This window comes from Felis catus, chromosome C1 (genome assembly GCF_018350175.1).
Source record: "Felis catus isolate Fca126 chromosome C1, F.catus_Fca126_mat1.0, whole genome shotgun sequence".
Classification (NCBI taxonomy): Eukaryota; Metazoa; Chordata; class Mammalia; order Carnivora; family Felidae; genus Felis; species Felis catus.
In genome coordinates, this window is record NC_058375.1 from 100,857,680 (window position 1) to 100,880,776 (window position 23,097).

Genomic DNA, 23,097 nt, shown 5'->3' on the forward strand with positions numbered 1-23,097 from the left:
CATGTCTATAGACAAAAATTATACAGTATTGACATTAGTTATCTAGAGTTCACAGAGTTGTAAAATAGCTTTCTTGGAATAGCATTCTAGATAGAATCTAGATTATGCAGTTTTCTACTGAAGCATACATTTTTTCTAATTATATAATGCATATCACCTATAGGAGATTTTAACTATACACACCCACCTAAATGCTCCCTTCCCCATAACATTTACTGAAATAATAGTTTGTTGCCACAATTTCCTCCTTTCTCATTCATCCAAGCCACGGTAATCTTGTTTCAAAACACCTACAGTGCTACATCTATCTATAGTCTCAGTCGCTACTATTGCAATTTTCTTGAATATGGAAGGCCAGATGCACATGTGTTAAGAACTCCAGAAACGTCTGAAGATAATCAGATAATTTAGATAAATGTCTGATTTCTAGGTTGACTGCAGACATCTTGTTAAATAAGCAAAGGCAAAGGCTTATTTCCATCGTAGAGCTTTTTGTTAGCTTTAATTTTCCACAACTACACACATCAGAACTCATTTCTGAACATTTCTGTGCCGCCCAAGAATAGAAGCGGACAGAGCTGCAAGACAGAAAGCCTAATTTCCACTTGGTGACAGAGTACCTAAACCTCGATTACCACGCAAGGAGGAGTCAGCACTGGTCACTTCCCCCTCAAGCGGCCAGGGAGCGGAAACACAAAGCCAGACCAATGTCACTCCAGGGACTGTGGGGATCCAGACAACTCAGCATCCTGGGCTCGGCGCCTATCCAGCCCTGACTCGACCTGCTCTCGGTTTGTGGAACTCTCCGTCCACACGCGCGGCAACATACACTTGACCGTGGGGCTGTAACCTGCAGGGGTCCCAGCCGCCCTATCTCACCTGCATCCAGGGCGCGTGCCTCCCCAGTGACTGCAGCACCACTGGCCCTGGTACCCAGGTCTGCCTACCCTGTCTTCTTGTCGATAAGTCGTCCCCGACAGTGCTGCGGGCCAGAAGAGCCCGACCAACCGCTGGGGAAGAAGTGGCAGGCTCATTCTCCCAGAGGGCGGACAGCACTAACCCTCTCCGTCCGCACCCCCAGCCGGGGCCGAGTCCGAGCGCCTCCAGCCGCGCCCCCCGCCCGCTCCACCCCGCTTTCCCCCCGGCCCGGGTCTAGGTCCCGCCTCTCACCGCACTCCGGCGGTCCCATCCGGGCGGCAGTGGGGCGGGTTAAGCTCCTCGCAGAAAGCGGCCGAGCGGCATCCCCAGACACCCCCGGCCAGGAGCTCGGCGATCAGGTGAGGCAAAGTCCCAGGAGGCTGGAGTGACCAGCTGGAAGAGCTTTGAGTGGCGAACACGGCTTCCGCTACCGGCCGGCCCTCACCAACCACAGCCCACACGTACGTCATTTCCTCCTCGAAGGCAAAAGGAATGCCGGGCGGAAGTGGGTCGCGGAGCGGACCCGGAAGGGGCGGGTACTGTGGGCGGGTCCAAGCGGCCCGGATCCTCGTGGAGGCCCAGGTGGGTAAGGTGGGGGCCAGGCGTTCCAACCCCGTTCCTCGCGGTCCTGGCTGAGGCCTTCGGGGCACCAGCCCCAGATGAGGCGGGGGCGTTTGCGGCCGGTTGCTAGGGTGGAGGGGACCCTGAGCGACTGCGAACCTACCGACGTCCCCGGAGGCCACCTGCAATCGCCCGGGGCTGGCGCCTGCGGTAGTAGAGGTGCCGCGAGTCCAGCGGCTCTCCAGAGGATGCTCGGGCAGCATGATCCGTGTGCGGAGCCCCCTCGCTCTGTCCTGACTGAAGACTTGGGTTAGGGACGTCTGACAAGTCTGTCGCAACGTCCCAGCCCTTCAGTGCATCATAGCAGCAACGTATTTTGGGGATCTGCGGCTATACCTGGAAACAGGGATGGTAGGGGTGCGGGGGAAGGTTAGGTCATGACCTCTCTCTGAAAGGCGTCGAGATCTGTGCACGTGAGACACAAATGACCAGTGCCAAGTTGTATGGAAGGTAGTTTGAATACGGAGGCAATTGAAAAGGCTGCGAAGATTGGTCTAGCCTCGGAGGAAGTGGGCCTCAGAGAATAACACCGGTTAAAAAAAATAGGTCATGGACAATGCACGTTTTTCTAGGTGAGAGGAAAAACGTGAAGAAAGCAAGGTGGTAGGACAAGGAAGGAAACCAACTAACCTGATAGGAACCCAGTGGCAAAGAGCTAGAACAGAAAGTATCTTACATCCCTTTGCTTAGTTTCCTTGTCTGTAAAATGGGGGTAAAAATAGTACCAACTTTGAAGGTTTATTGTGAATAATTTTTTATAAGTATATTTACAATACTTTAGATGCTTTTCTAAATGCCTTACGTGTATTAACCCTTTTAATTCACTCAATTGCTATTTGTCATTAACCACATATGTTTACTCAGGTGTATTCATTTAATACATCGCTATTTATAAGTGCCCTTTAAGTCTTGCCTGCTATAATAATATTTTTTAATTAATGAGCCAAAGGTTGCTACAAGGTTTTGAGCCTGAATGGCTGGGAGGGTTGTGTGTCTTAGAAACAGGAACAAATGAGGGGTTCAGGAAGCAAGGTAGGTTTGGTTTTACATATGTTCAAGGAGGTGCTGCAGGGTCTTTGAATGGGAATATTTCATAAGTTTTTGGAACTCTGTTATTTGTATTCACGTATATGGACAGGAATAGAGATGTAGGTGTCCCTGGGCCCAGGCATCCTATGTGAAGTCTCCAAGGAAAATACTGTGGAAAGAATTGGTAGATGGCCAAAGACTACCAAGAGGACCAATTCTAGTTAAGGGGCTGGAGAAATAAGAGGAATTGGGGAAGAATTGATCAAATGGCATGGGCTAACAGCATTATCACATTGTTAATAATTCTTTTCTTGGGGCGCCTGGGTGGCGCAGTCGGTTAAGCGTCCGACTTCAACCAGGTCACGATCTCGCGGTCCGTGAGTTCGAGCCCCGCGTCGGGCTCTGGGCTGATGGCTCAGAGCCTGGAGCCTGTCTCCGATTCTGTGTCTCCCTCTCTCTCTGCCCCTCCCCCGTTCATGCTCTGTCTCTCTCTGTCCCAAAAATAAATAAATGTTGAAAAAAAAAATTAAAAAAAAAATAATTCTTTTCTTGATTTTTAACTGGCTTTTGTTGGTTCTTAGGTGAGGAAAAATGAGGCCACTAAGTGATTACTAAAAGAAAATATTAAAGAGAGCTGGCATTGATTATTTTTCTGTTAAGGTAGGCTGAAGGAGAGTGTAATCAGAAATAGTTTCTGTAGAGTTAAACCAAATGTAGAAACCAGCAACAAAACGCAGCTCCCAGAAAAAGGGTGTAGTTTCTGTTTGGTGTTGTATTTTTTAAGATGCATAGGTGTTTGGGGCACTTTTCACTTTGTATTAAGACCAGAGAAGCTTGGCTTATCTTCTTCACTTGTATCTTTTGTCAATAACCAGTGTTTCAGGGGCACCTGGGTGGCTCAGTCGGTTGGGCGTCCAACTTTGGCTCGGGACATGGTCTCGTGGTTCATGGGTTCGAGCCCCACGTTGGGCTCTCTGCTGACAGCTCAGAGCCTGGAGTCTGCTTTGGATTCTGTGTTTCCCTCTGTCCGTCCCCTGCTCTCTCTGTGTCTTTGTCTCTCAAAAATAAATAAACATTAAAAAATTTAAAAAAAAACAACAACAACAGAAATCGGCCCTGGGAGGTAAGGTGAATGTGGCTCTCAGCAATTTGTTTTCGTAAGACCTCTTGTGATTTGGATATGTACCTGAGTTTGAGAACCACTATGCTAGAGGATAATGTGCCATGAAGTTAAGGATTTTCTTTTACTCAACATCATATCTCTAGTATCTAGTATCTAAAATAGCACTTCTCCAGGTAGTAGGATTATAGTAATTGTTTACTGTAAATATATTCAGACTCTGTCCATCTCAGTGTAAAAACTTTGATGGCGGTTGAATGAACAGAAGTGAATTGTTGAGCTGCCTTGAGGCCATATGTCGGTTATTTGTGAGGTGGGCACAAGATGACCAATTTGAAACTTGAGGAATGAGGGCTTACACGTGAGTCAACAGCACATAAAAAAATGAGGATGTCCAGGTATTATGTGAATGATTTATTCAGAGTAAATAAAAGCGAAGAAGCCACAAGTTACATGCTTTAACCACATGATAAACAGTTGGTGTTTGCTGGCCTCACAGAACCCAGACACCCAAGGAACTGAGTTTTCTTTGTTTGCATGCACAGCTGCCTCACTTGTGGAACCAGACATTACGACATGGGGCTCACGAAGCAGTATCTCCGCTATGTTGCCAGTGCAGTCTTTGGCCTTATTGGCAGCCAAAAAGGTAATATTGTCTTTGTGACGCTTCGTGGTGAAAAAGGACGCTATGTGGCAGTACCAGCCTGCGAACATGTGTTCATCTGGGACTTAAGGAAAGGAGAGAAGGTAAGCCAGAAATCAATGAGGTTGATAACTGATTTATACGTATTTGAGGATGGGGAGGCAGAAGTGGGAGATTTTTGTATGTGTGTGCCCCTGGAAGAGAAGTCTTTCTTTGGGCCTAGGTAGCAAGTAACAGGTTCTATTGTGTTCTTCTGCACTAAATTCTGAAAACCACACCAAACAGCAGTTTACCTCTTAGATATCTATTTGTAGTATTTCCAGGTGAGTAGTTGTCATTATTCCTGACATGTTTGGTTTTCTCTGCCAGTTCTTTATTTTTCAAGTTCTTCTACTTGGCCTCGCAACCAGTTATAAAATATTAACCATTTAAAAGGAATATTACTCAGCTATGTTGATCGAGTCTTTTTCTCACTTCTACAGATGAGGCCCAAGGTTGTTAAACTAGGTTTTGATACTTTGTGACTGAGTTCCCTAAACCTACCACTTCTGCCAAACCAAATTGAGGCGTTTTGATCTTGTCCACTTACTATGTGACTCCCAAGAGGTTAATACTTTGATGCTTGTTGCCACCCAGAATTTCTTGGGGATAAACCATACAGCACTCTAGTGGCACACAGATTGACTTCTTTAAGATGGGGCTCAGTTAAAGCGAGGATGTTTTAATAACCCTATATGGAAAGTCATTTGGTGTTAACATAGGATGAGGATTTAGTAATTTATCACTTGGGAAACTTTCGCACATCATTATGCTAATGTAGGGCTTTGGAGAATATAATTTTACCCTTTCTTGAGTGTTTCATTGCCCAGCACAAGTAATAATTCCTCTATTAAAGAACTTGAGATGAATTGTAGAATTTTATTATCATTCATAAGAGTGATCTGGAATTATTGACGCTCTTAATTTTATTGTCCCTGATTATTCCCACACTTTTCCTTTGATGACGTGTTTAACTCCTGTACATCGTTTATGATTCTTACAATTGCAGATCCTCATCCTTCAGGGACTTAAACAAGAAGTCACTTGCTTGTGTCCCTCCCCAGATGGGCTGCACTTAGCTGTTGGTTATGAGGATGGGTCTATCCGAATCTTCAGTCTTCTGAGTGGGGAAGGAAATGTGACCTTCAATGGACACAAGGCAGCCATCACTTCCCTGAAGTATGATCAGCTAGGAGGCAGACTGGCTTCTGGGTCCAAGGTGAGACTTTGAATCAGGTGCCCAGATTTTGATTTAGTAAAGGACTATAAGGCTTATGTTGAAGCTGGTTGTTCACAAAAACTGATGGGTGAAACAGTGGGTTTTTGGTGTACAGAACAGTATAGATGGTGGAAATAAAGGGAGAAGGATGAGTATGAATTGGGTGGTTCATTTTATTTCCTATCACGTTCTCTGATAAAAGCCTGTTGGTATTGTTTTTAATCTTTTTAATATTTATTTTTGAGAGAGAGAGACAGGACAGAGTGTGAATGGGGGAGGGGCAGCGAGAGAGAGAGACACAGAATTTGAAGTAGGCTCCAGGCTCTGAGCTGTCAGCACAGAGCCTGACACGGGGCTGGAACTCATAAACCGTGAGATCATGACCTGAGCCGAAGTCGGATGCTTAACCGACTGAGACACCCAGGCGCCCCAAAATCCTGTTAAATATAGGAGCAAGATGAGGGTGCCCCAGATAACTATTATATAGCATCATTGTGGAAGTGCTACTTAAAACAGTACACAAGGGGAAAAACAGATGGGTCAAGGAGAGACACAGTGGTCATTCTTTGCCATTAAGTCCAATAAAGTCCACAGTCATCAGTTTAGAAGATGCAATATAAAAGATTGCATTGACAGGGGCGCCTGGGTGGCTCAGTCGGTTAAGCGGCCGACCGGCTCAGGTCGTGATCTCGCGGTCCGTGAGTTCAAGCCCCGCATCGGGCTCTGTGCTGACAGCTCGGAGCCTGGAGCCTGCTTCTGTTTCTGTGTCTCCCTCTCTCTGTGCCCCTCCCCTATTCGCGCTGTCTCTCTCTGCCTTTCAAAAATGAATAAATGTTAAAAAAAAAAAAAAATTTAAAAAAAAAAAGATTGCATTGACAACAGTAGGTTAAATAACAGAAAAATACTATGAAACCATACTAAAGAATGTAACAGAAGACTTGAATAGAGATACAAACCATGTTGAATGGGAAGACAAAGATGCTACTTTTTTCCAGTTCACTTATATAGATAAAGCAATTTAAATAAATATCTCACAAGTTTTTGTTGTTTTTTGAGAACATGACCAAATTATTTAAAGCATGAATGGAAAACAAATGAATCAAAAACACCAGAAATTTGGGAAAGTTGAATAATAAAACAGGGCTTCAGGTTTGTTTGTTTTTTTTCAGAGTTAGATTTTTTTTAGGAGGTTTCAGATACTAAATGCATTATGAAGTCATAATTTAAAATGTGTTAATCTGGCATCAATTCAAAAATAGGTAGATTATTGCAACCAAATGGGAATCCCAGACTCAAATCCACTCTCATGTTTCTAATTAGTATATTTTAAAGATAATGTTTCTGGTGTGTATAAAAATGATGAATTACTCACAAAATAGTATAGGCAATTGGCTCAGTATGTAGGGGGAAGTTTTGAATTAAAGCTTTACTTTATGCCATATGCAAAATGAGTCACAGATTAGAAACTTAAATAGTAAAAAGTGATATTTTAAGTACACTAGAAGATACACTAGAAGTAAGTATCTGCTACTAAGGTAGAAAGGGACTTTAAGCATGTCAGTAAAGAAAGAAATTACAAAGGAAAAGATCAATAGATTTGAATATTTAGATTTAAAGCGTTTGTACATTAAAAAAAATAGGAAACTTATTGAGAGTAAATCCTGAGTTCTCACAGGGAGAAATTTTTTTTCCTTTTATCTTCTTTGCTTTTTGTTGTATTTGTACGAGAAGATGGGTGTTAGCTGAACCTGTTGCTGTCATGGTGTACATGCACCTCAAGTTTATCCAGTGATGTATGATTGTTATTTCTCAATGAAACTGGAAAAAAAGTTAAAAGACATTGAAAAAGGGGATGTATTTAATATTTTCAGTATAGGAAGGATTAATAGCGTTCATCTCATAATAACTTTACTGAAGTTGGCAGTGGTTTTTGAGAAGCTCATAATATCCAGAGCCAAAGGGATGGGAAAACTGGCCTTGTCATTCATATCCCTGGTGGACCTACAGATTGGAGCAAATTAAAGAGATCGCCTTGTCGCGATGAATTGCAAACTTGAAAACTAATACCTTTTAACCCAAGAATTTCCCTTTTTAGTATTCTGATCTGAGGTATATACAAAGATTTCTGTGCAAGAATGTTCATTTCCACATATTTATGATAGAAATTTGGGAACTACCTAAGTGGTTAAAACAAAAAATTTTAAATGGGTTATGGTATATCCTTAGGATTGATTATTATATGATCATTGAAAACGAGAACAGTCTGGAGGGATGTGGAAAAATGGAAATATTTTAAGTGAAAAGAGTTGGGGGGGGTTATAAAATGTTACCAATAACATGATCCCAGTTTTCTAAAAATAACCTGGATGTTGGATTGGAACATTATAAAACAGCATACCTGCAACAGTGGTTACATCTGGGTGGTGGAATTAACTGGTGTTTATTCCCTCTGTACTTTTTTGTATGTGTTTCCAGATTTTCTACAGTTTTCTGTTCTATCACCTTTGCAGTAAAAATACTACATCCTATTGTTTCTCAAGGCAAAGAAAATTCTTCTGTATTATCTGATCCCTTTAGGACACAGATACTATCGTATGGGATGTGATCAATGAAAGTGGCCTCTACCGTCTGAAGGGGCACAAGGACGCCGTGACACAAGCATTGTTTCTACGAGAAAAGAATCTACTAGTTACTAGGTAAAGAAATAACCGTTTCGTTTCCAGTTCTTTCCTATGTGAATGCATCAGAGAGGGTTTCAAAGAGGAAATGTGCCTCATTCCTTCCTCATTTCTCTGCACTCTCCTCAGGCTCATGTGCTCGCTTCCTCCTTTGTCCTCTGCATTCCTCTGTCCTTCCCTCTTTTCCCCAGTGGTATCATAGAAGCTATCCAGAGTTGTTTCTAGCATTTTTAAAGTATCTTTTCTGATTTGTTATTGTTATCCCCTGGCATTAGCTTTTCCATGTTCCTTAAACCTTGGCATGCCTTTCATAGACTGAGCTGTCTGCTTTCTGGATCCCTAGAAAATCAGGAAAGCAGAATGTGGAGCAGTGGGCTGGTGTAAATACCAAGTGCTTGAATTCCTGCCTGCCTTTTGAGAACAGACGTGCTCTATATGTAACCCTTCTGAACGTCTCTTAGGTTGAGCCATTTGAAATTTCCATTTGTGTAGGTCAAACATGATATCCGCCATTTCGTATGGCTCAACCTTCTATAATAATTATTGGTCCTGAGGAATGGCCACCCAGGGAAGTTTGGGATCCTAAGGTTTGCCAGCAGTAACTAGAAGAACTTTAGTAATGACTCAGAAGCAGTTGTGAAGGAGCACTGAATGGCATACCGTTGGTGGGTTAGTTCCTGTGGGATGGCACATTGGTGTATCTTGTTAGATAACACAAGTTCTATGAGAGAACGACTAAGGTTCCACTAGAATTGTACCCTTTATAGCTCAGTGAACAGTTGACCCTTGAACAACAGATTTGAATTGGGCCGGTCCACTTATCTGTGTGTTGTTTCCAATAAATAGAGTACTGTAAATGTGTTTTCTCTTATGATTTCTTAATATTTTCTTTTCTCTATCTTTGTTGTGAGAATGCATATCACATACAACGTAAGTGTTAAGCAGCTGTTTATGTTATTGGTCAACAGTAGGCTGTATGTGAGTAGTGTTTTGGGGGAGTCAAAGTTGTATGTTGATTTTTGACTCCACTGGGGTGAGGGAGCCAGTGCCCCCTAACCCCCTCATTGTACAGGGGTCAATTGTTTAAAAAAAAAAAAAAAAAGGAAATAACACAGTGAGGTGGGATTGTATACGCAAGACTTCATAAATTGGGTTTTTTGTCTTTTGGTTTTTTTCCAGTTTGGTCATGAAGGAGAATTATATTGGATTTATATTAGTGAAGAAGCAGGGAAGAGGTGTTTGAGGCAGGAGGAGTAGAGCTCATTGGCAGGGAGACCCAGAAGCCAATTAATGAGAGGTTTTGAAAATGGTGCTGAAGAATTTGATTTTGATTCTATAGAGAACCTGGAGCTAGTGTAAGTTTAAAAAGTTGTGATTATCTGATAGTAGTTTATTGGATGTAATGAAGGAACGGGAACGGACAAAGAGATCAGATGAAAAGCTATGAAAATAATTCAGGCAGTAGAACTGAAATTCAGGCTTGTGTACAGAAATGAATTCGAAGGAGTGAAGGCCTCACAGAGGCGGCATAGAGACCAGCTGGAAGCAGGAGATGGGGGAGCAGAAGAGATCCGAGGTATTTCTGTGTCAGACAGCTGACAGAAGGAAAAGGTTAATGCTGCCATGCTCAAAATGATGGGCCACAGGTCCATCACACAGGTGATATGTGCCTCATCACTCTGAATTCAAGGTTATTTTTGTGCTTGCAGGTGCAACGTGGTATTTTGTACCTGATAGCCACATGGAGTTAGATTTTTTCCTCAAAAAAAGGAGGAGTAGGGGCACCCGGGTGGCTCAGTGGGTTGAGCATCCAATCTTGGCTCAGGTCATGATCTCATGGTCTGTGGGTTCATGCCCCATGTCAGGCTCTGTGCTAATAGCTCAGAGCCTGAAGCCTGCTTCAGAGTCTGTGTCTCCCTCTCTCTGACCCTCCTCTGTTCATGCTCTGTCTCTCTCTCTGTCTCAAAAATAAATAAACATTAAAAAAAATTTAAAAAAAAAGGAGGAGTAGTAGCATTAGACATGTTGCTGTGTGTATTTTTTTGAAGGCAACAAATGAGTCCTTGATGTCCTGTTTACTGATTTTTTCTCATAAAATTTTTCTCGTTTCTTTTTTTAGTGGGAAAGATACCCTGGTGAAATGGTGGGACCTTGACACCCAGCACTGCTTTAAAACAATGGTTGGCCACCGAACCGAGGTACATGTAGGGTCACGGGCCCAGGGAAAGAATGGCGAGGCAGAAAGAAAAGATGGTGTTCTCTCCTGCTTTGTTTTTACTGCTCCCAGTAATCCTTGCATGCTGTCCCGAGAGACAGAGAGGTTGGTGCGGTGGAGGAAGTGCCGGCCGTGGGAGCAGATACAGCTGCTTCGGGATTTAGTAAAGATTGGCCTTGGATAGGTTTTTAACCCACGAATAGGAGTTTCATTGCTTCTAAGTAATGTGTCCACCTTTATGATTGTAGGGGGGTTTAATGACACTGTACAGTGCCTGGTCCGGTGACACGTAAACAGCAAACGTGGCCATTTTAAGAGTCACCTGAACATACATATTTTCAGTGAAGAGCAGGGAGTATTTTAGATCGTTGTATCCTCCTCCATGTTTTGTTCTTACCAGGCTTTCAAAAACATACCTGGAATTGATGATGAAAAGCAATTAGATTCTTTGTTGACTCGCAACAATATTGTTCTTAGATGTTTGAGGCTGAAAATTATACAGTAGACATCAGTGGGGGTACCTTTTATTTGCAAGGCACTGCTGAAACAAAGAAGTACCAGACTTAAAATCGTCCTTTGAGTGGATTCTAGTTAGATCGATTTGTGCTGAACAGCCATTATGTAAATTTAAGGGTAGGAAATTACAGAGAAACTTCTAGTTACTGCATGAACAACGGTTCTACCACAGACCACTTTTTCTTTCCAAAGGTGAGAATTTCTTTCAGTATTTTGAAAAGATTACCTTAATATTAGCTTTGTAAATTCCAAAGGGATTTCGCTACAGATAGTATACTTAGACTTTTGGAATGCCACATCATATATCCTGGAATGTCTTAAAAGTCCTGTTTGATCTTTTTATACCCTGTAGGTGTGGGGGTTGGTTCTCGTGTCAGAAGAAAAGCGACTCATCACTGGGTCTTCCGACAGTGAGCTGAGGGCGTGGGACATAGCCTACCTACAGGAGGTAATTGCTTTTCTGATTATGGGCAGTGCTGTGTTTTAGCAGTGTCATGGGCTCATCGAATTTAGAATCAGATGTAATCATTGAGTTCTTCTCATTGTACTAGAAGGAATTCTATCACTGATAACTTCCAACTCCTAAACAGAGATTTTTTTTCTTCATTATTAGTGCCTTTGCCCTCATTCATTTGAGCTTGAAGAAGGATAATTTTAGGTTACACCTTCTGGTAATGCTAATCTTTTACTTTGTGGAACTCTTAGCACAAAATTCCTGGACCTTTGGGTGTCCGTGGGTGGACTTAAGAATATGTGTGGCCCTTTCCCCTTGGACAAAAATCTGTGTAAAATTTCCATGTGTTTATAAAAATATATTCTGAGAAGATCTGTTACTTTCTCAGATCCCTAAAGATTTTGTGTGGAAAAAAGTTTATGGACCTCAGATTTAGCTGGAGTTAGGTGTGGAGTGTTGTGTTCAGTAGCTGTTCTGGTGGGTTCTACTGCAGTAGTCTAGGCTGTATCTTTGCTTCTTTAAAGGAGAACATATAACCTCTGTAGGTATTATTGCCTCTGTCGTTCTCGATTCCAGACTTGAATCTTTCCTCCACAATATGGTGGTAGCTCTTTCACCTAAGAAGGTTTTAAAGTTAATGAAGAGTCAGTCACCGTTTTTTTTTTTTTAATTTTAGATTAAGTTAATAACTTATTAGCTATAGTCCGTATATTTCAGAAAGTTATTGAGATAGGATAGTGAACACTTTTGTTTGCATTTGCTATAGTCAGTTTTTAAAATACTCTAGTAAGCGTCCTACCATTGAAGAGGTTTGATCAAAGAGAACCCTAAATGGAAGTTACCGGTGGCCATGAGGATAGGTTTCTAAGTCATTAGGGCTGGGACACATTATTTCAGCTTTTATTTTCCCATTTTTATAAAACAGATGGATGACCTAGAAGAACCAGAGCCCAAGAAAAGCAGAGGGTCCCCCCCTGGGATACAGGATACACCTGAGCCTCGGGATGGTACCCCGGAGACAGATGAAACTCCTGAGGACGTAATTCTTTTTTCTTTTTGTTTCTAAGCTTCATTTGAATTGAGTCGTGGGAACAATGAGAATTGGAGATTTTTTAATTTAAAAATTTGCAGTTCTCATCATTTCAGGAAATACCTTTGTCACCCGCATTTCTTAGAATCGTATCTTTTCAGAGGTTTGACAGAACTTGCATTTAACCTTCACCTTCTCCTTTGCTTCTTCCGTAGCGCATCCTTACGTGCAGAAAAGCTGGTTCCATCATGCGGGAGGGCAGGGACAGAGTCGTGAACCTTGCCGTAGACAGGACGGGCAGGATTCTAGCTTGCCATGTGAGTACCAGTCGTCAGAGAAAACAATAGGGATGGGCTGTTCCCTCTCAGAGACCGTGCTTGTTTCACATCCAGTGCAGAGACTGCGTTTCCCCCAGTCGTGTTAACAGTTCTGTATGTGCTGCTGTGTAGACTTAGGATCCCTAGCTTCTATTAGCATAACATAGTCATAGTTACTGTGATGGCCCTTATCGTTAGCGAGCATTAGTGTGTGCTTTCTAAGCAGTTTAATGGCATTAGCTTCCTCTTTGGTCTTGAGAGCAATGCTGTGATAGGAAGCGGTATTCCCACTTTACACACGAACCAACAATCCCAGAGAGAGGGAGTTGTCCCAGCTAATACAACCAGTAAGTCCTGAAGGAACATTCTTGTTTAGGTCTTAGTGAGAAAAAGCTACATTACAAATTGCCTTTCCTGGACTCACGTCAACTTTCACCTTTCTAGGGAACCGATTCTGTGCTAGAAGTGTTCTGCATCCTTTCCAAAGCGGAAGTTCAGAAGAAAATGGATAAGAAGATGAAAAAAGCTAGAAAGAAAGCAAAGTTAGTTTTTTAAAAAATATGTACTACTAATAAAATATCTGGGGTGGGCCACATAGCCCTGATAGAAAAACTTCTTTAAGGAAGTGATTACCCTGCTAGCGATTACTGTTAAAAGCTGGAGAAGATTTTGTGTAGCACTGATAGTCCAAATTTTAAATTTCTGCTCCACGGTACAGCTTCATAGTACCTTCCTGAGTCTTGAACTCAGAGCCATACAGAACTACAAAAGCTGTACAGATTTCGTAAAAATAGCTTGTAAATGATTTTGTTCTCAGGCTGGCAGGTGTCTTCAGTGACAGCAGCCCGTACAGAACGAAGCTGGGTTGCATAATGCTAACAGTGGAGGTCATGAGGAGAAAGACTGTAGCAATGACATTTGGGGGCAAAATAACCTTGGAATAGGTTGTTATAATAACCACAGTAACTGTTTCCTCAATGGTTGAAATTAACCAGGCTCAAAGGAAAAGACACCTGACTTGGCAAATTTTTTGAGACCTCTGGTTTATTTGACATTGTTAGATTGATAGGTACAGGTTACTGGATCTTGTAAAAAGTTCTGAAGTGAAGAAAGTTTACTAGAAACATATCACTGGGATAGTTTGAATTACGAAGACTTGGCCCAGGAAATTTTATGGGCCGTTGCCTTCAGAATCCATTTATTGAGGGTACCTGTTAAATGGAATAAAACTTTGTATTTATGACACTAGTTTACAAAGCACTTCTGCATACACTGTGTTGTCTAATTCTCACGGTAATCCTGTGGTTAAGTGACCCCCAGGATCACACAGAACTTGACTCAAGTAATTGCAAAGATTCTTATAGAAAAGTAGTAGCATGATAGTCTTTTTCCCCCTCTCTAGATTAAATTCTTCCAAAGGGGAGGAGGAAGACCTTGAAGTCAATGTTGAAATGACTCTGCAAGATGAAATCCAACGGGTGACTAATATCAAAACTTCTGCCAAAATCAAGTGAGTAAAAATAAAGTATCTGAAGTACTTGAAAGCAGCATTATAGAAATATTGTGCTACAAAGTTGTATTAGCTTTTTCATGCTATTTGTAAGCAGCCTAGAGGAATTATATATTTGGAGACAGTGGTCATGGGATACCTGCCCTCACCATGGGCCAATTATTCATCATCTCATATTTGTTTTATTAGAATAACCTTATTAAATAACCTATTTGTTTAGTCTTCTTTCCTGCTGCTATTTAGAAAGAAAAACATGTACCCTATGTTCCAAAAGGACTTAAGGTCACTTAAAAAATTATACACACAAAAGCAAGTTATATGTCGGATTCAGTATCTGAGCCCAGGTTTCTTTGACTTAACAGCCTATGCTCAATGTCCAATTCTCAGAGCACTTTTTGTAAAATTCTTTACAGTTGCTCAAATGTCTTAGGTTGAGGACACGGTGAAGCCGTTCTACTAGAAAATGTTAACCTTGTGAGCGAAGATGGTAGCTAGAACATTTATGAATTATTTTCTCATGCAGATCCTTTGACTTGATTCACTCGCCTCAAGGAGAGTTGAAGGCGGTCTTCCTGCTGCAGAACAACTTGGTGGAGTCCTATTCGCTGAGCCCATCTGCACCTGCTCCTCAGGCTGTGAGGACGAGCAGAATCACCCTCGGGGGTCATCGCAGCGATGTGCGGACTCTGTCTTTCAGCTCAGACAACATTGCTATCCTTTCAGCAGCGGCGGAGTCTGTGAAGATATGGAACAGGTTTGTGAACTGGTGCTCTCCATAGCTTTATCCAGTCGTGTGATTTTCCCCGTGAATTAGGTTTAACTACGCTTTTTTGTTTTTAAGTTTAGTTATGTATTTTGAGAGAGAGAGAGACAGAGCAGCACAGAGCCTGACATGGGGCTTGATCTTACAAACCATGAGATCGTGACCTGAGCCAAGATCAAGAGTCGGACGCTCAACTGACTGAGCCATCCAGGCCCCCCAGACTTGAGTACTCTTGATGGTTGGTTGTTAGTCTCTTCAGGCCCTACCTACAGTTCCCTCAGAACGTATCTTAACTGTAGGCGTGTGGAGTTTAGAGTGGGAAAAGTTGCCTTTTTAAATTTGGTGCCCAAAAAATGCAAGCTTATTCCATGTGTGAAGCTTGTCGCTGTACTTGGCTCGAGGAAAATGCACAAACATGCTGCCTGTTCCTTCAGTTCTAATAGGCTGTTAATGCTGCCCAGTATTTTGACTGCAATTTCTCATTCCTGACTTTCCTAGATGACTATTCTATACCTTTTGTCTCCTGAAACCCCAGACACCCCTAGCACCTATAAGCTAGTGAGCTTGCTTCCTAGTTCACTAAAAAAACGGAATCCTAGAAAACGTTCACGTGCTCCCAGCCTATCTGCCAACTAGGCTGCATCTACACCCACATAATCCGTCTTCCCTCCCGTTACCATGGTGGTGCTCCTAACCAGAGTTCCCCACGACGTGTACCTGAGGTTCTTCCTCTGCTCCCTGCGAGCACTGGTCCTCCTCCTCCACCTGTAACGTGCCTGCTCTACCGGATCGTTCCCCTCAGCCTGCAGATATGCTGTAATATCTCCCGTCTCAAAAGTAATGCCCCGTTTCCTGCTCAGTCTCTCCAGAGCCAGCCCATCCTCTGGTTTCTTTTCTCCATTCTGTCTCCATTCTCCATTAGGCCTTTCCCCACTGTCTCGCCACAGCAGCTCTTGTCACCTCATCACTGATCTTCATGTTTCTGAATCCCGTGACCCAAGAGCTTCATGTGACACTCTCTCCTTGAATTGATAACTTCCTTGGACTCTCATTACTTCCTCTTCCTCTGCTGGCTGTTCCCTCTGTCTGTGCCAGTTCCTTCTTACCTTTCTGACCTCCAAGTGTCTGACTACTTCCAGGGCAGAGTCTTCGGACCTTTTCTCGGTCTACAGTCACTTTACGCTGCTTTCTCTGTACTCACCATGCATAAATGTTTCTCTAGCTTTAGCCTCTCCCTGAACAGCAGACCCTTACATCTAAGTAAGATGGATGTCTAATTGGGCATGTCAAGGTTTTATGTCCCAAACCATGTTTGTGATCCTGTTTCTCTGACAGCCTACCCACCTGCTCAGGGCCGTTCCCCCATCCCCAGCCCCGTTCACTAGCGGGTCCTGTCAGCTCTACTGTCAGGACATGGCCAGCATCTGACCACATGTTATCACCTGTGTGGCCACCACCAGCCCCATCTGCTGTCCTTCCTCCCCGGGGTTGTCGCGATAGCTTCCTGACGGGTCTCCCTGCCGTGTGCCTCACCCTCTGTGGTCTCTCCACACAGCCACCAGAGTGCTCACAAACCTCCCCTCTGACTCCACTCCCGTTCTGCTGCCCTAGAGCTTGCTGGCCTGTTGTCATCCCCTAAACGCAGCAAGAACGTGCCCCTGTGGTAGTGGTTGTGCTCCTGGTCTTTGTGCCTGGAACCATCTTCCCCATTATATACAGGCTTTCTCCCTGTCTTCTCACCAAATGACAGTCCTGCCCTCGACCAGGACGCCCTCCTCCTCCCTTCTGACCAGCATGGTTTCTCCGGGACACCTGCCAGCACTGGATAGGCCAGCATGTGGCTGCCTCGTTCCTAAAGAATGTTCGGGTTTATGAGGTTCAGGACCTCTTTTCTGTTCAACACACTGTTATATTGCCAGCACCTAGAATAGCATTTGGCATTCAGTAAGTTGTTGATTGAAGTGGGCATTTGATGTTTATCTGTTGAATGGATGAATGCTTATGGTCCAATAAAATGAACTTTACTTGCAGAGATATTAATATGCTAATTCAGCCTATAATCCTCTGGGCTCACGTCTTTATGGTGGCACATCGGGCTCCGTTGAGCCCAGCACATGCTTTTTTATGCCCTGCTGTTACATAATCTCTGTTCTTTAGGATTAGGAGGCCCCTACACAAAAAAATAAAGTTAGGTGCCATGTAATTTTTTTCTCTCTTGACTATAATTAGGTTTGGGCCAAAGTCTGTGGCTAGGTGTGTATTGAACGTATGCATTGACCTCTAAGATGGGGAGGCAGGTTTCTTAATGTATGAGTTCTTTATTCCTTCTTTCCCACAGGGCCACGCTACAGTGCATCCGCACCATGACCTGTGAATATGCGCTTTGCTCGTTCTTCGTACCTGGTGACAGGCAGGTGGTCGTAGGAACAAAGGTAAACAGACTTCTCGCACTCTGGAGGCTCTTCTCAATATTCTTAAAGTTGTTTGAGAATTCTGGCTCCTGTTTTTGCACAGAACAGGAATGTATTAGAAATGTATTAGAGCTGGATGATATGTGAAGGTTGGTAGTTGGTTCCCCTTTTTTTTTTGAGGGGTTTTCTTTTTAGCTGTAGGTTCTTTTATAAAAAAAATCAAACCTTATGTTATGAGTAATAAAATTACAATCACGACCTTGAGATCACTGTCCGTGTTTTGGTGATCGGCCTTTCACGCATCTTTTTATGAGCACCTACGTAGTTGTTTTAAGAAGACTAATGATAAAATATACAAAGTACTTAGTGTCATGCTTGGCAGATGGAAGCATTCAATGGAGACAGACTGACTAGTCCTCATTCCCAGTTGCTAATCAGATTGGAAGATAGACATGCAGGAATGAGCAGACAGATTTGGATTCAGATTCTCCCCCAAGGTCACCAAACTTCTCTTAGTGTGTTTCCTTATCTGTATAATAGGATGGTGACACTTGTTTTTTGACAGTGGCTTTTGCACTAGATAGGCCTACGTCTGAGTGCTAGATTTTCCACTTGCTAGCTGTGAGAACTTTGGACATTACTTACTCCTATAAGTCTTGGTTTTCTCATGTAAAATGGGGTGAATAACCTACGTCACAGTAGGTAAAGCACTTAGCACAGAAACTGACTCACAGCAAATAACTAATGACTAAGAGCTGGTAGTAGAGGCACAGGGAAAATAAGGTCATGGAATACTTTAAAACATGCTTTGCAAGTTATTTGTCATCGTTATCCCCCTAAACCAGTGCTGTGTGCACGTGATCACTTTATTAGAAATCCTGTGTATCACAATGGGTATTTTTTGCCCAGCTAAAAGCGTAAAATAAGCTAGAGAGATTTTAGGGTCAGTGTTGGAACGGACATTAAATTCCAGTTAAAAGTTTCTCTCATCTTTCATTCATTCTTTCAACAAACGTCCCTGTATTGTTTTTGTTAGGAAAGTGTGTTGTGAGTACCTTCCAAGTCCACCTACCTGTGTGACTAAAGTGCAGCCCCCACATCCCAGCCCAGTCTCTGATCATTTAACGTACGTGATCTTATTTAACGCCCACAGCAGCTTAGAGAGGTTGCTGCTATAAGCCCCATTTTGCAGATGAGAAAATGGGCTCTTGGAGGTGAATTCAGCAGTAGTCAGCCCTGGGACCCCAGTCCTTCCACCTTAATGCTCTCCGCACCCCCCTTCCCCTGCAGAAGCCCATCATAGAGCGGGCTTTGCGGCTGTGTGTGTTCCTCGCTTGGTATTGTGACCGCGGCATATCCCAATTTCTAAACAGGAAGTGAGTCTCATTGTTTTCTAAGCCTTTGCAGTTTATTTTTAAGTCCATTGCCCTCCCTAGCATTGTAGGTAGATTTCTGTTGCTCACTGTCGGTGTACTGGAGAGGAGGAAACCAAAACTAGATGGAGTAATGTTGGTTAAGCCAGATACCATTTAAAATCGCTTTAACTCGAAAGGTTTTTAGGAGCATTTGCTGCTGTGTTTCTCCTGGTTTGCCTCTGGCCATGCTGTTGCCCTTCTGAAGTTGAGGGACCAGTGAAAGTGACGAGCCCAGTACTGTGAGGCCGCAGGCTCTGTCGTTGGGCAGCAGAGCAACCCTGCCAGAGACTGCTCCGCGCATCGGCGGCCTCACTCACCACGCGGAACGTGCACTCCATTCACAAGCAGTTGGCCACATCTAAATTGTGTAGGCATGAATCTTAGAGGGTATGGATGTGCTCATTGGAGCTGTGCTCATTTTGTGTCTTCCACAGACGGGAAAGCTGCAGCTTTATGACCTGGCCTCGGGAAATCTGCTGGAGACAGTAGATGCACACGATGGAGCTCTGTGGTCCTTGTCTCTCTCTCCAGATCAGGTAACTAAGCCAGACATTTGGATCCGGACTTCAGTACACTAGCTGCCTTTCCCGTTGCTTGCATCAGCGTTTCCTGCTGCCTGCCAAAGATTCTTCAGGATATCTTTAAAGAAAGCCAACTTTTTGTCTAATCATGAGATTTTGTACGTGGTGGCATATCATGTGCCTGATAATACGGATAGCTGTCGTAGCAAGTGAATTCTCGTTCAGCTGCATGACATCACATTACTTGGCCTCATGATTTTTTCCAGGGCTTTGTGCTGCTTCCTAAAAGGAACTATCTCCTTGGGCAACGAAGTGCAGAGGATGCAGTAGACTTTCTGTTTCTGCTTTCAGTCCCTACATCCACGAGGCTAGAAGTCTAGTGTTTGTAGCAAACGTATCAGCCCTTTCAAGTCAGTAACAGGGTGCTTCCCTTGTGAGGGGTCACCTTGGAGAACTGTATGCTTATTCTAGTAATGGTGCTGTTGGTCAGCATTTTGAGATGTTTTTTGATAATACTTTAATAAGAGCTTGTGGCCCATTCACTTGAACCTTCTCGATAGTGGCAAACCATCTACTGAAAGTAGCTGTTTTTGGAAAAAATGGAATCTGGAAGTTAGAGCAGGTTACATCGTCTGTGGTCAGAATAAAACAGCACTTAAAGTTTAAATAGTAGTAACATCTAGAATTCTATCTCTCGAAGTATTTTTATTATTTTTTTTAACATTTATTTATTTTTGAGAGAGAGCGTGAGAATGAGTGGGGGAGGGGCAGAGAGAGGGAGGGAGACACAGAATCCGAAGCAGGTTCCAGGCTCTGAGCTGTCAGCACAAAGCCTGATGTGGGGCTCAAACTCACGAACCCTGAGATCATGACCTGAGCTGAAGTTGGATGCTTAACTGACTGAGCCACCCAGTTGCCCCTCTCAAAGTATTTTTATATCCATCTTATCCTTTATTCTTTCATAATGGTTTTAGAAGCTAGATAGTCTTGGTCATTTCAGCATCACAAGAGTCCTTGTAAGGTTGTTTCCTATGGCAAATCTCAAATGGCAGAATAAACACTTGAGATCTAGCTTTCTGACCCATGTTCTATAGAGTTTAACACTACAATGCGATGGGACTGATTTTCTTGATATTAGAAAACAATTTCAAATGTATTTTACGCAGAGACATTGCAAGAATAAATTTATACCCTTCTGAGAAATACTTTGAATGAACTTATTTAGATGATCTAGTCTGTGTATATTTGTCAAACCATTTTATCAGCAGCAACTTCTTTTGACTGGTGCTTTCTTAGGTGGAGCAAAAGACCCTACAGTGTTCAGAGTCCTCCTGATGCTGAACGAAAGTATAGCTAGAACTTTCCCCTAGCTACTGTCTACATTAGCTCCTGCTAGGAATTTTCAAATAAGATCTGTGGCTGCCGCCCCAAAAGAGCAAGGAGAGGGGTTAGGGAAACCACGTTTTTCTTCATTCTTCTCCCATGCCATTAAATACAAATGGTCTTTTATGCTATTTTGATGTCGTCTTATCAAAGTTTCCGTAACAAAATATTTTTTAATTGCAATGTCATTTGATTTTCAGCGTGGCTTTGTGACAGGTGGTGCAGATAAATCTGTCAAGTTCTGGGATTTTGAGTTGGTAAAAGATGAGAATAGTACCCAGAAGAGGTGAGTAGACATTTTTTAATTTGTGTCCTTGTTTTAGAGTGAAAATGGGGAACTACTGAATGGGTTTTTGACATATTTTTTTTTTGAATGTTTGTTTATTTTTGCGAGAGAGACAGAGCATGCATGGGGGAGGGGCAGAGAGAGAGGGAGACACAGAATCCGAAGCAGGCTCCAGGCTCCCAGCTGTCAGCACAGAGCCCGACGCAGAGCTCGAACTCAGACTGCATGATCATGACCTGAGCGGCAGTCGGACGCTTAATCGACTGAGCCACCCAGGCACCCAACATGTGTATTTCTCTTGTGCTCCAGGGACTTTTTGGAATTTTTGTCTGCCTTTGTAGAGCCCTCATTTATTAATTTTTCCCTTGATGCTTTCTGTCCTGCCAGACTTTCTGTGAAACAAACCCGAACCTTGCAACTAGATGAAGATGTTCTTTGTGTCAGTTACTCTCCCAATCAGAAGCTGTTGGCTGTCTCTTTGCTGGACTGTACTGTGAAAATTTTCTATGTTGACACTTTAAAGGTACAGTGATTATGCCTGCAAATAGTTTCTGTCTTTCTGACTGACCTTGGTTGGGTTGAGACTGTAAAGTGGCCCTAACTGTGCCCAGCAGTGGTAGGTTTCTAAAAATTTATACGGGAATCAAAACATTTTAGGTGCACTAGGAAAGCCGGAGTTTTAAAGAACCCTTTGGTTCATAAATTTTGCTTGAGGCAAGTTCTATTTCGTAAGTTCAGAAAATCCTGTTGCAGCCAGTAGCTTAAGAGCGTTGTTGGGTCTCCCGGGCAGTGCTTCCACACTTGGCTATACGTCGGGATCGTTTGGGTTGCTTTTAAAACTATAAGATTACTGGGCCCTGTGCCCTGAGTCGGCAGGACTGGATCTGGCCTGGGAACATTGTTGTGAAGCGAGGGCCCAAAGTCTTTTCAGCTGAGAGGTGCTGTGAACGTCCCTGTGCCCTATTGTGCCTGAGGCAGTGGGCGTCAGGGGCATGCCGGGCTGTGGCAGGTGCATGCAGTGTCCACATGCCGGACCCAGGCTGAGCTGCCTTCAGTGGTTTGTCTTCTCGGGAAATACAAAGCAATCCAGAACAGTGTTCATTATAAAGTTATATTTTTGATCCACTTGTAACAAACAGTGCCTATATTTTATAGATAGATGTGAATTATTTGTTCTTTTCTTTTTAATACTTAGTTTTTTCTCTCGCTGTATGGACACAAACTGCCTGTTATATGCATGGACATCTCTTACGTAAGTAAAATGTAAACAGTGTCTCAGAAACAAGTTGTCTTTTCTAAAGCACTTTCTTAGTTCTTGGCTTGCTATCTTGACTTCAGAGTATTTTTTCATCCTGTTGTTAATCTTTCACCCAAAAAAGCCATAAAATGACATATGTTATAATTGTACCTTAAATATGTATATTACTTTAGTACTTTCAGAATATGTTCACAAATGTCTTAATTAATCCTTAAAACTAACCCCACTGTGGATTTTCCAGATAGTATTTTGATGTCTAAAATACTATAATTGGTAGACCGCCCTAAAATACGATTTTAAAAAAGGCTCCCCCTTTGTTCTGAAGGATAATGCCGGTGAGGAGGATGGAACTTGGCTTCGTATTTGGACACTTACCATATTTTGCACTATCTGTATACTTTTAGTCTCTTGACCAAAATCATATTTTTGCAATGTCTAGTTATGGCTAAGAGTGGCAATAATGTGTTTAAAGACACGATCTAGTCTGTGTGAAAGGGATCAGCCCCGTGCTCTAGCTGTTTGAATTCCATGCGTTAACAGTAGGTAGGTGTCACACAGTATTTCCGGTGTTCTTTTTTTAAATTTTTTTAATGTTTGTTTATTTTTGAGAGAGAGAGAGAGACAGAGTGTGAGTGGGGGAGAGGCAGAGAGAGAGGGAGACATAGAATCCAAAGCAGGCTCCAGGCTCCGAGCAGCTTAGCACAGAGCCCTATGTGGGGCTCAAACCCACAATGAGATCACGACCTGAGCT

General features: G+C 42.9%; 2 protein-coding genes across 9 annotated transcripts in view; one reads left to right on the forward strand and one right to left on the reverse strand.

The window, feature by feature from the left end:
• The window catches only part of GDAP2 (ganglioside induced differentiation associated protein 2), an 80,907-nt gene extending 79,522 nt beyond the window's left edge, over window positions 1-1,385 (reverse strand). For all 5 annotated transcript variants that reach the window (XM_006935025.5, XR_006582949.1, XR_006582948.1 and 2 more), the window contains exon 1: window positions 1,171-1,385. The gene's annotated coding sequence lies outside the window, so the exon portion shown is untranslated. The remainder of the gene's footprint in view (window positions 1-1,170) is intronic.
• Window positions 1,386-1,419: 34 nt separating this feature from the next.
• The window catches only part of WDR3 (WD repeat domain 3), a 31,359-nt gene continuing 9,681 nt past the window's right edge, over window positions 1,420-23,097 (forward strand). The window contains exons 1-17 of one of the 4 annotated variants that reach the window (XM_045033357.1): window positions 1,515-2,111; window positions 3,150-3,228; window positions 4,234-4,435; window positions 5,380-5,589; window positions 8,167-8,285; window positions 10,387-10,465; window positions 11,351-11,446; window positions 12,378-12,491; window positions 12,698-12,799; window positions 13,244-13,341; window positions 14,202-14,309; window positions 14,833-15,063; window positions 17,411-17,504; window positions 19,333-19,434; window positions 21,003-21,088; window positions 21,476-21,611; window positions 22,284-22,340. In XM_045033357.1, the coding sequence (XP_044889292.1) occupies window positions 4,265-4,435; window positions 5,380-5,589; window positions 8,167-8,285; window positions 10,387-10,465; window positions 11,351-11,446; window positions 12,378-12,491; window positions 12,698-12,799; window positions 13,244-13,341; window positions 14,202-14,309; window positions 14,833-15,063; window positions 17,411-17,504; window positions 19,333-19,434; window positions 21,003-21,088; window positions 21,476-21,611; window positions 22,284-22,340 (1,803 nt within the window). In that variant the 5' untranslated portion in view covers window positions 1,515-2,111; window positions 3,150-3,228; window positions 4,234-4,264. The other 3 variants (XM_011285092.3, XM_023259043.2, XM_011285091.4) reach the window with 3 other exon arrangements.